The sequence below is a fragment of the Cnephaeus nilssonii genome (assembly GCF_951640355.1).
Source record: "Cnephaeus nilssonii genome assembly, chromosome: 7".
Classification (NCBI taxonomy): domain Eukaryota; kingdom Metazoa; phylum Chordata; class Mammalia; order Chiroptera; family Vespertilionidae; genus Cnephaeus; species Cnephaeus nilssonii.
The window spans coordinates 84407674-84420168 of record NC_137078.1 but is presented as its reverse complement, the minus strand read 5'-3'; the positions used below and the strand labels follow the sequence as shown (position 1 = coordinate 84420168).

At 38.5% G+C, this 12495-nt stretch overlaps 1 protein-coding gene across 19 annotated transcripts in view; it reads right to left on the bottom strand.

The window, feature by feature from the left end:
• The window catches only part of PUM1 (pumilio RNA binding family member 1), a 126449-nt gene that overhangs the window by 37551 nt on the left and 76403 nt on the right, over window positions 1–12495 (bottom strand). For all 19 annotated transcript variants that reach the window (XM_079778150.1, XM_079778139.1, XM_079778151.1 and 16 more), the window contains 4 exons: window positions 8283–8434; window positions 3468–3606; window positions 1881–2024; window positions 452–748 (listed from right to left, as the gene is read on the bottom strand). In XM_079778150.1, coding sequence (XP_079634276.1) covers window positions 452–748; window positions 1881–2024; window positions 3468–3606; window positions 8283–8434 — 732 coding nt within the window. The remainder of the gene's footprint in view (window positions 1–451; window positions 749–1880; window positions 2025–3467; window positions 3607–8282; window positions 8435–12495) is intronic.

The following is a 12495-nucleotide window of genomic DNA, read 5'->3' as shown; positions in this document are numbered from 1 at the left end:
AAATATACTGATCTAATTTCCTTCCATTTTTCCCTTCTTCTCAAAAGACTGCAGAAAACTCATGAGTCCTTAAGGCTTGCAGATTGTACAGTCCACTACCCTGTGATCTTTGGTAAGTCGTCCTCCCTGTTTTTAACATCCACATTTCTATGCTTCCCTCCACGCTCTCCCCAATGCCAGTAAAAATCTCCCCTGCTTTCCTAATTCCTATAACAAATCGACTATGAAATATAAATAAGTAGCAACACAAGCAAAAACCTGCAATAGGCCCCAACTGTATATCTTGATTTTAAAAGTCCATCATCTCAAAGATATGTGGGATGGCTGGATTCCCACGGGGCTCAGTCCAGATCTGCCTGTGGAATCTGTCCAGGTTTCCATGCATCGTCAGTGTTCCATAAAGATTGTAAAAGTAATTATAAGTTTTAAAGCACATCAGTCTGATTTCTACCTGCTGTTCCAAACCCTCCAAGGGCTGATCCCAGGGTGGCGCCGAGAGAATTGCTACTTCCAAATCCCAAGGATGTGTTGGCAGGCTGGGCAGAGCCCTGGGAGAAGAGGGAGGTGCTCTGGGAATTGCTGCTCAGAGAGTTGTTGCCATAGAAAGAGCTGGATGCCAAGCTGTTATTGGGCTGCTGCTGGGGCTGGGGCTGAGGCTGCTGGGTTCCTAAAGGGCGAAATGGTCCATTTGTTGTTCCAGCAAGACCACCGGCTGCTCCATTTGCTGAAGCTGCGGCCGCTGCAACAGCTATAAAGAAGAAAGCAAATCATCTAGCTATAAAAGAGATTGGCCACATTTCCAAACTACATTGTTATCCTTTTCTGAAAATCTTTTAATTCTTCTGTATCTATTCAAAGTAGACACAAACCTTGTAAAAAGCTATACAGATCTGTCTTTGATCCCCTAATTTGAAGCTCTTATTTTCTATTTCTACTTTCAAAATAGCACCGGAGCAAGTTCAGTATGTTGTGGCTTTAAAGAGTCTATAGTTTAAAATAGGTACAATATCAAATATATCTACTTCCCAAAAGTTCATTTCACAAATATCTATGGTAAAAACATTTTTCTAGCACTAGCCGGTTTGGCTCAGTGGATAGAGTGTCGGCCTGCGGACTGAGGATCCTGGGTTCAATTACAGTCAAGGGCATGTACCTCGGTTGCAGGCTCCTTGCCCTGGTCAGGGGCATGGGCCCTGGTCGGGAGCATGCGGGAAGCAACCAATTGATGTGTCTCTCTCACATCAATGTTTCTCTCTGTCTCTCCCTCTCCCTTCCATTCTCTCTAAAAGTCAATGGGAAAAAATATCCTCGGGTGAGGATTTAAAAAAAAAACACAAAAAAACACACACACACACACACACACACACATATTTCTAGAATCAATGTCATCCATATGCTAAAGTCCCTCAAATTCCTAAGACATTTAAGCATGTTGCTTCTCTTCAAGATTTTCCCACTATTATTCCTAATTAAATGTATATAGCTTAAAATAAAAACTTATCTCCCCCCCCTACCAAAACCTATTATTGTCATGTCTCTCTAGTCATCTCCCACCTTCTCTATCCTTGCCCCCTGGGGGGCGCATGGGGGGAATCTACATTATTTGAAGATAATGACATGGATTTCTGTGAAATTAGCCTTGGACTTGTGCCAATGGAGCCATTTTATATGACTAATCTAACTTCCTATGTTCGCAGTGGAATGAGTCCTTGCTCTTCACATGCCACAAAATCAGAATCTATCGATACCATTTTTTGCTTCTGATTCTCTTTCAAGTATCACAGGGTAGAAATGCTATATTGAGAACTGTCAAATAAAGTGCAGTTCAACATATTTTAAGAATGTCATTCATCACCCTTTTACCCTGGATATAAGCTCACCTGCTTGTGCAGCTGAGGAACTAATGATGACGGGGGCAGGAGCTACAAGTCGTACAGGAGCTCCAAGACCATTTCTCGCTCCTGCATTCACCACAAGGGCACCGGTTTGGTCATAGTAAGCAGCAGGAGCCAAGACCGGATAACCTAGGAATAGAAAGGCAACATACTGTAAGTACATATACACTAACAATGCCTCCTGGGCACCAGCATATCGACGTAAACAGTCACAAACTCAGCTATCCATTTCCTCATTTGTAAAATGAGGATAATACCTGTCTTTATAAAGTTCTTGTGAAGATTAAGCTAAAGATGAATGTAAAAGACCTAGCATACTATCTAGCACAATAAGAAGAGCATTATTTTTCATCCACTAGGTGCTAGAAAGAGAATTTGGAGCAACAGAGAATATCTACACTCTTCAAAGTGCTAACCAAGGTTATCACCAACCAGGATTCCCTGACAATTTTTTAATGTTTCCCTGACTACACAAATAACAGAGGGAACAAATGATTACAACAATCATAGTTTTTCCATACCACTTAATAATCTAAGCACAAATATGCTGCAAGTTAGCATGAAAAACCTAGATAGGCTTCAATTAATAGGATCTTTTCATGCCATATGAGATGGAATCTCCAAATCCTATTAAGGTATATTAAGAAATTATAGGTGATTTCTTAATACATAAATGCTTAGTAACTAACAAAATAATACAAGTCAAATTTACTCACTAAATAATAAATGAATTAGTTTAATATGGCTACACTCCATGCTCAGTAAGGATCCACAAAATTATGCTGAAATTTTGTAAGAACCTATTTCAAAGGAAGAACCTCAAACTATATCCAACCCATGCAAAGAATAGAACCAGGTGACAGTGAGCCAAAAATGACATATATTCAATATATATATCATAGTTTGGCAGCTACAAATCATCTTTATACTGGTTCAGAAGAAATCCTAGAGACAAACAAGAAATACCATGAATTTCTTCCTAATAATGCTGTTCAAAAATATCATCATAACCCTAGCCAGTTTGGCTCGGTGGATAGAGCGTCAGCCTTCGGACTGAAGGATCCTTAGTTCGATTCCGATCAAGGAATTCTGGGTTGTGGGCTAAGTCCCCAGTGGGAGGCATGCAGCAGGCAGCCGATCAATGATTCTTTCTCATCATTGATGTTTCTATCTCTCTCTCCCTCTCCCTTCCTCTCTGAAATCAAGAAAAACTTATTTTAAAAAAAGAAAACATCATCGTAACGACTACAGGCTTGAAGTAATGTTAAAGTGGCCAGGGCACTCCTATACCTAATCCTGAGAGGGAAAATAGATCAACACCAGTGAAAGCAGCATAGTCTAAGCAATGTGTGGAGATGTGCATGTTTCCACCGAGATTAAGACTGGCTCAGACCAATTAGGTGCTCTCATCAACGAACTGTGGTCTAAGTGAGGGCAAGTATATGTCATCCTTGCCAGTCACCAAATTATGACAAACCTAAGCAAGCTAAAAGCACTGCTTATTCTCTGAAACTCTCCCAACAAACAAACTTTATTTTTCCTCAAAGTATTAGGAACAAAATACAGCCTCACCTGGCATGCCTGCAGCCAGTCCTTGTCCAAAAGCAAGGGCAGAATTCACTGCTGCAGCTGCCACTAGTGGATCTGTTTGCTGTCCCTGTTGATTCTGATTTGGAGTCAAAGGACGCTGGCTGGCTCCTCCACGGAGAACCTGAGAGACAGAAATAAATCAACCACTTTTTTCTCATTTGGTATATCTAAGACCCACCACATGCTTAAGTTGGGTACACTTTTTTAAAAATTAAATTTCTTGCGATGATATCCTATATAATAAAAGGCTAAGATGCAAATTGTCCCCTCTATCGGGAGTTCGACCAGGGGGCGGGGCTGGCCGGCCAACCTCCCGCGGCCCCTTTCCTCTCCCCCCCCCAACCCCGGGCGATTGGGGTGGGCTGGCCGGACCCCACCCATGCACAAATTCGTGTATCGGGCCTCTAGTTGGTTAATAAAGTTATATAGGTTTCAAGTGTTTAATTCTATGATATATCATTTGTAATGCCCACCACCCAAAGTGACCATATATTTGACTCCCTTTACCCTTTACTATCCCCTCTCCCCTTCTCTCTGGTAACCACCATTCTGTTGTCTGTGATGGGTCTAAAAACTTATGGTTATAAAAACATTTTTCCTATAGTGGTATTACATGGCATGGCTGTTAGCATAAAAATTCAGTTAACATTTCATACAGTGAAATTCATTCTACCTAAATTTAACCCATTGTACGCCATAAGCGTCTGTAGATGCAAGTGGCAGACCTTCCCCACAAGCCATGCACGTCTATAAAAACAAAGACAAAATTTTTTCCCTAAATGGCAGCCCTGACCAAATGGCAGTCGAGACCCACAGGTTGAGAATCGCTGCTGTAGAGGCTAAGACCATCGGAAAATACAGATATTTACATTACAATTCATAACAGTAGCAAAATTACAGTTATGAAGTAGCAACGAAAATAATTTTATGGTTGGGGGTCACCACAACATGAGGAACTGTATTAAAGGGTCGCGGCATTAGAAAGGTTGAGAACCACTGATGCAGTGGGTGAGAGATCTAGATAAAAATGAACAAATTAAGTTAAAACATCCAATGAGGTCACCAGGTTTAAGAGGCTTCTGACCTGATCATTTCTATCTCTCCTCTCATAAATTCCACAAACATACAACAATCTAAATGGAGATGAGCATTAGTCAAGAACACCGTCCTTTTGGTGCAGAATACCAGTTCTGCCACTGAAATAAAGGATCCACTTTTTTATTTTTAAATTTAAAATCTTTATTGTTTAAAGTATTACATATGTCTCCTTTTTCCCCCATTGACCTCTCCCCGGCTGCTCCCACCCCCAACACATGCCCTCACCCTCCTACTGTCTGTGTCCATTCGTTATGCTTATATGCATGCATACAAGTCCTTTGGTTAATCTCTTAACACCTGCCCCCGTCCCACCCTGGATCTATTTTTTTTATTAATGAAACATAGGTGTCAAGATGATGGTAATCATTCTTACTCTGAATAACTCTGAAGAATCTATTCCTCTAGATCTATAAACTATAGCAAGTAAAAATGCAAAACCCACAGATAAAAGCTAAACTTACCAAAGTTTAAAAACAATACATTTTGCAATGTTTTCAAAGGCAAAGTTCTTAGATCACTTTCACTATCACTCTGCTGTTTTTAACAGTTAGACATGTGGTCAAGAGCCTGGGTACAGATTATTCTTGGTACCATTTGGTAAAATATTTAAGAGAAACACCACTAGCAATCAATTAAATATTTATTAAATAACCATAAGGTGAACAATATTATCCATATTGAAAAGAAGACATTTAGATTACCCTAAGTCTATTATTTCCTTATCTGTAAAAATAGTGAGAATAATAGCTTATCTTGCAGATTTGTTGAAGTATGAGAGTTAATGTATTACCCAGGAGCTAATCAGTAACCAATAGCTAATTACTATCAAAATATTAGGCAATTTATTTCTGCTGTGACCTAAAGACTCTACCCAATTTTATAGGAGAAGGAATACTTCAATCTACATATATAGAAGAGGTTGCACAGGTGAGTGTTTGGGCAAGACTTAGAAGATACCTAACTAATAACCCAGAAGAGCCTCACTCTAGAAAAAGTAAACAGCATGCACAGAGATACGGTAAACACATAGTTCAAAACTACTAGAGAACTAATTAAACATCGTGCAAGCAGCATCATTTTTGTTGGGCATGATAAACATGGCTTATGTTTGGTTAGGAGTTGTAGGAAAGGTCAGGGGACAGGTAAATGGACATGGTGCCTGAAAAAAAAAGAGGTAGTCCTGATATTGAATCCTGTATTAATGAGAGCAACATGTTTCCTTTTGGTACACTCTTTAGAAATCTATGTAGTACCTTGATGAAAAAACATAGTTCTTAAGTCAGCTGCCAATATTCATGTATTTTAATTTTATCAATCGGTGTCAAATCTGGGTTTTATGAAAACAAATATATAAAATTTAACAAGTAACATTTTAACATCTAATAAAATCATAAAAAAATGTCTGAAATTCTATTTGTAAAACACTATCCAAGGAGTTAAGTTTACTACCTATCTTCAGAGAAGTTACACAACTTGCCCTAGGTACAACCAGTTAGTGGCAGAACAAAGACCAGATTACAGGTTATACATAACTCCAAATATCACAATATGGTCAGAAAACAGCAAAAATTGTGAAATAATAGACTTCTGTAATCTTAGCAACTTCATATTTGTGTGACCCTAGGCACAAGAATTCTATTTCTTCAATCTTATGATGGGAAGTCATATAATCTATAGAAGTAGGGTAAGTAAAAAAAGAAAAAAAGAAGTACAGCACTTAGCTTTAAAAAGAAAGCTTTCAATAGGAAGAACTTATTACTATCTTTGTTGTTCGCTTTATTAGAGCTCAATTTAAAATGGTAATTACTTCAGTCTTTCGAATCCACAAGTATTTGGCACCCATTTGAACACAAAGATCATCTCAGAAATAAATACAGACTACCTACAAAGAGGAGCTATTAACAAATTCATTAATAGGGATCACCCATTCTGTCAACGAATTCCCTTACATACTTGGTACTAGAATTGTATCTATTGCAAAGAAAATCATGCATTAGCTTCCCCAAAATGATCATACTGTAAAAATACTGGACCAAGATAAACTAACTAGAATTTCAAAACATGTGTTTTTCCTATAATTTTGTGGAATCTAAGAAAATAAACATGCTCTCTTAGTGAGACTAATAAAAAGCAGAGGATTCTTATTATATCATATAAACACATATGAACATGGTATGTTTCAAAAGACAGCTTTAATTAGACAATGAATATGAAAAGGCTAATGCTCATTTTATTGCTTGAAAAAAACTCTACTTCTAGGAATTTAGTCCATTGAAATAATGCAAAGGACTTATAGAAATGATATTTATCAGTCTTTTTTTTTTAATATGTTTTTATTGATTTTAGAGAGGAGGGGAAGAAGAGGGAGAGAGATGAACATCAATGAGAGAGAACCATATGTCTGCTGCTGCCCGCACACCCGCTATTGGGGATCGAGCCTGCAACCCCAGCATGTGCCTTGACGGGGAATCAAACAGCAACCTTCCAGTGCAGGGGGATGATGCCCAACCAACTGAGCCACACTGGCCAGGGCTATCAGTCTTCTTTATAACACCAAAATATTGCTAAGTTAAATATGAAATAATAATGGACTTGTCAAAATAAAGTATGGGATATTCTTTGATGGATTTAAATATAGCTAGTAAATGTTATTAAAGTGAACATTAAATAACATGGAAAACTGTAAAAGCAGTAGGCAAAACCACATGAACAGAATAATCCCAATTTTATTTTAAAAATTCATTTAATAATGCTAAAATGATACCAACCATTAATACATTAATATTGGTTTCTTCTCACATTATATATGTGTGTGTATGTGTGTGTGTGTGATTTTTTTTTTTTTTTTTAGTTTTGCAATTCACCACAATATTCAGCAATAGGTGTTATTCTAGTAAGCAGGAGAAAATTACCTATTTAAAATAAAAAAGATAGCCAAAACCGGTTTGGCTCAGTGGATAGAGCGTCGGCCTGTGGACTGAAAGGTCCCAGGTTCGATTCCGGTCAAGGGCATGTACCTTGGTTGCGGGCACATCCCCGGTAGGGGGTGTGCAGGAGGCAGCTGGTCGATGTTTCTCTCTCATCGATGTTTCTAGCTTTCTATCCCTCTCCCTTCCTCTCTGTAAAAAATCAATAAAATATATTTTAAAAAATAAAAAATAAAAAAATAAAAGATATACTCGGTTTTGCATTTAATTATCCTTTCCCAACTCAATTTAAAAGCTTTTATTACTGTAAGTTAAAACAAACATAAGAGGTTTAAGACTTATATCCAACCCAATAGATGTTATAAATAAGCAGTCTGAAGAACGAGTCCCTCCCCTTCAATGGCAAGTGACTTGTAACAGAGCCAGAGTGATGTGAGAATGTTGTTTAGCAGTTAACTACAGGATGGCAGAAAGAAAATTTACTGTCAGTATGATACTCACTTTGCCACTAGATAACCATGTACTCTTAACTGGACAGTTCGCTAAGCAGCGTTCTCATATGTAAATTGTATGATATCATTATTTACATTAACCAACAACCTGATTCATAAATGGTATTCAGTAAGCACAGCTAAGTCTAAGCCTAAACTCAGAGACAAACATGAGAGGGAAGTCACTCATTCAGTGCTTCTCTATTTGGACCAACATTACCTTTTAATTAATAAATAACTAAAATTCACATTTATACAGCATAAATTTTGTTAACATTTACCTGCTGCTGCCCTTGCTGAGCCTGGGGGGTGGTCTGCTGATTAGCAGAATTTGTTGCTGCAGCAGCAGCAGCAGCTTGCTGCTGGAAAAGACTGGCAGGGTAGACGCCCCAGGGAGTAACTCCATAATACTGGTGAGGGACCACAGCTGGGCCTAAAAACAGCCAAGAGAAAGGTAAGAAAAGTTAAGACTAATCTCAGAGTTTCCAAAGACTACATCAGACTCAGCAGATCCTAATGCAAAATATTAAAGAATATATTGATTTGTTCTACCTAATCATTACTTCTATTTTTTTAAATAGAAAATTTTATGCATGACCCCCACACCAAAGTCTTCTAAAGTAAGTAATAAGCCAGCCCTAGAGGAAGAAGCTAATGAAGGATGAAACACTGGAGGTAACAGGGAACATAACTGATAGAAGTAGGAAGGGGCGGGTTTAAGAATACATGGAGAATTTGGCCTTGGTCAGGAAGAAGGGAAAGGCATGCTTGTCCACAAGAAAGAAAGGTCATATGAAAGATATAGACAGCCCTATCCGGTTTGGCTCAATGGATAGAGAGTCAGCCTGCAGACTGAAGGGTCCCGGGTTCGATTCCAGTCAAGGGCACATGCCTGGGTTGCAGGCTGGATCCCAGTAGGAGGCATGCAGGAGGCAGCCAATCAAGGATTCTCTCTCGTCATTGATGTTTCAATCTCTCTCCCTCTCACTTCCTCTCTCTGAAATCAATAAAAATATATTTTTTAAAAGATATAAACAAAGTTTGTTGTTAGAAGAGAAATAATTGGAGAGTTTGTGTGCTTAAAGTGATAGAAAAGAACAAAAAAAATTAAGTTGTACTCTGCTCTCAGTGGTAAGGATGGCACCTGAGCTGATTAATAGGACCAGAAATCCTGGTGCTTCATTAACTCCAAGAGCATGAAAACCCATCAGCAAAACCCAGACACCCCACTGAACCTCCACTGCTCAATTTCTAAAAGGCTTACTTTTCCTACTTCTATTTTCTTAAAGTCGCAAAAGTCATTCAATACAACTACATTCAGACATTGATACCTGAAATTTTAATTTGTCACAATGAAAACAAATAAAAACAAAAAATGTAATGCCTTGACTTATTACAGACCTATTCAGTTTCCTAAACACAACTACGCTTTCTGCTTCACACTAAAGTATCTGTTCACCTTGGTTCACAAGTTACAGCTGAAGTTTTTGCCACACTGCAAAAGTAACAGAGTATTCAGACAGCAACCTGGATGTGGCAGAAATCTAAACCATAGAATTTTCTGAAGCTGGTAGCAAGAAACATCAAGGTTGCCTACTTGCCAACCAAGAAAGGCTCAAAGCCAGCTCTTCAAATCTGCTGAAATGCATCTCCAATTAAAACTTTCTTAAAGAACAGTTTAAAATATTTACAACTTGATTAATAACCCCACCTTACAATGGAGTTCCTTCTAAAGAGCTGTCTCAAATACAGCTATTCTAACATTAATCCTAAAGCAACATATAATTCATTAGTAGTCAAAATAAATTGGTACATGTTTTCTGTTCCTACATTTTTACTTTTTAAAACACAAGTGAGTCAAACACTGCCCATTGTCACTCTGACATTTATAATTTGGCATTTTCTGTACCTGTGGGCTTAGCCAAGATCAAGAAGCATTGGTGCACGGCCAGTGTGGCTCAGTGGTTGAGCATCGACCGTGGACCTATGAACCAGGAGGTCACGGTTCAATTCCCGGTCAGGGCACATGCCCAGGGTTGTGGGCTCAATCCCCAGTGTTGGGCGTGCGGGAGGCAGCCAATCAATGATTCTCTCTAATCATTGATGTTTCTATCTCTCTCTCCTCCTCCCTTCCTCTCTAAAATCAATAAATATATATATATATATTTTTTTTTAAAGAAGCACTGTTTATAAGGGTGCCCACTGTGAAACTGCCTAAAACAGCTATGTTACAATTGAGCTTTATTATAATAAGCAAATGGGTTTAAAATTTTTTATCAGAACCTAAATAATCTAAAAACCATACCTCCAAATTAAAGTTGGCCCCCTAACTCATCTGGCTAGTGTTTGTAAAGAGGAGTCATCTTGGGAATTTAAAGAAGAGAATGAAAGAGAAAACACAACAAAAGACCATATCTGTGCCTTAGTTTTCTCACATGGAAAACGGGTGTAATAGATGTTAGCGTGTTGCCACATCTACCTTGAAAGGTTAGGTTGCAACCTGCAATGATATTCCTAAGGTTCCCCCAAAAGCCAACAAAGCAAACTCTTACTGGGCACAGAGTTTTGTTATCATAAACATTTACACTATCTTTTAAATTTACTTTAGCTGGCATTTCTACTACTTTCCCTAGTCTTGTGGCCTGAGTTTAGGAAAATAACCTAAGGTGCATCATTACTTGAGATTGACTCATCTGGGTACCTGTTTCCATTTCTGGGTGATTAACACTCCATAAGAATTTGTAGTTTCATAGTTTGTGCAGTTAACATTTCCAGTTTTGTGTGAAAGCACTTAAGTCATTTTCAGTCTGGCTCAGCTGATGAGTACAAAAAAACAAGATTCTCATCATCCAACTGTGATCACAGGACAAGCGTGTCAGGGAGAACTTAGACAAGTTCTCTGTTTCAAATAACATACAGTAAGTTAGTAGAGTCGTCTTGGGCATTAGTTAGTTAGTAGAGGAAAGAAAGTACACACACAAAAAAACAATTTAAGATAACATAGAGCCCTGGCCGGGTAGCTCAGTTGGCTAGAGCATCATTTCGATATGCCAAGGTTGCAGGTTTGATCTCCCATCAGGGCACATACAAGAAGCAACCAATGAATGAATCAATAAGTGAAACAACAATTTCTCTCTCAAAAATCAATCAATAAATAAAAGAAGATAGACATTATATAGTATTGTGAAGTGCTTTGAGTTGGACCTGGTTCAAACCCCAACTCTACATTTAAAATGTGATCACAAACGAGACAGCCTTCTGAGCCCCAAATTCCTAACCTGTAAAATCATCATATAGCATTCAGCATAATGCCTGGCAAATAGTTAATAAGGGTACAACAAATATGAATGGTATTTAGCAAAGATGATTCTTCTAGGAAGAGCTTTCTATTTCTTCCCCAAAGGCCAAAGGGGGGGCAGAACTATACTACATATTCCCTCCATGCCAAAATGTGAACAATTCTAAAGAAAACATGAACGTCTATACTGCATTTTTGAGTTCATAATTATAAATTACATGTTATATAAGTGAAATTTAACAATATCATTTGGTCATGATTAATATGACTTGGAGGGTTCTGTCCCCCCCCCCCCCCCCCCAAATATTTACTTTTGGAAAACATTTGGTTTGACCTAACATTGAATTCAACTTACCACACATTAATTAATGTCTATGGAGACAGCAACTATGCCAGAGTCAAATAACAAAAGTGCCTACTTTTGGAAGAGTTCAGTCTCAAGGGAAAAAACACACTCATGTATATATAAAACCACAAGCAAATAAATACAAAACAATAATAAGTAATAGGGGAGGGTTAGCAAAGGAAGGCTTTCTAAAGCAGCAGTCGTCAACCGGTAGTCTGCGGACCACTAGTGGTCCGTGAGGTCCGAAAGGTTGGCGACTGCTGTTCTAGAGGTGGCAATGCCAGTAAAGGAGCTTTTCAGGCAAAGAATTTACTCAGGAGACCATAGGGTCCAAAGATACTGAGACCTAAACCACCATGTTATTTACAACAAGCTAAAATCAGGTTAGCATTGCTAGAATGAACAGCATGAGCCAATGGTAGCCAATTTGAAGGAGAGAAAGCGGCCCGAATGTCAAGAGATCAATGTACAGATCATGGAGAGATACCTATACATAATGGGTCCCAATCCTCCTTAATCCCCTGAATGCCATGGCACCTCATTAAAAATACTGATTCCAAAGAACAAGATACCACTGTCACCACCCAAGTAGATTATAATGATCAGCTGTGTTTGATAATAACCAACATTTGCTACACAAGGGTCGATAATACAGAAAGCAATGAACAGTTTAAGCACAAGAGCGAAGGGGTAAGATTTGTGTTTGATACCGTTTTCTTGAGCAATTTTTGGGAGGCAGAAGAGGGGGAAGAAGCATGGGAACTAGGAATATGTGAGAGAACAGCTGCAAAAGTTTAGGCAAAGCAAATAAGAACCTGGGCTGTGACAGACTAGAGGTCGTGGGAAGACC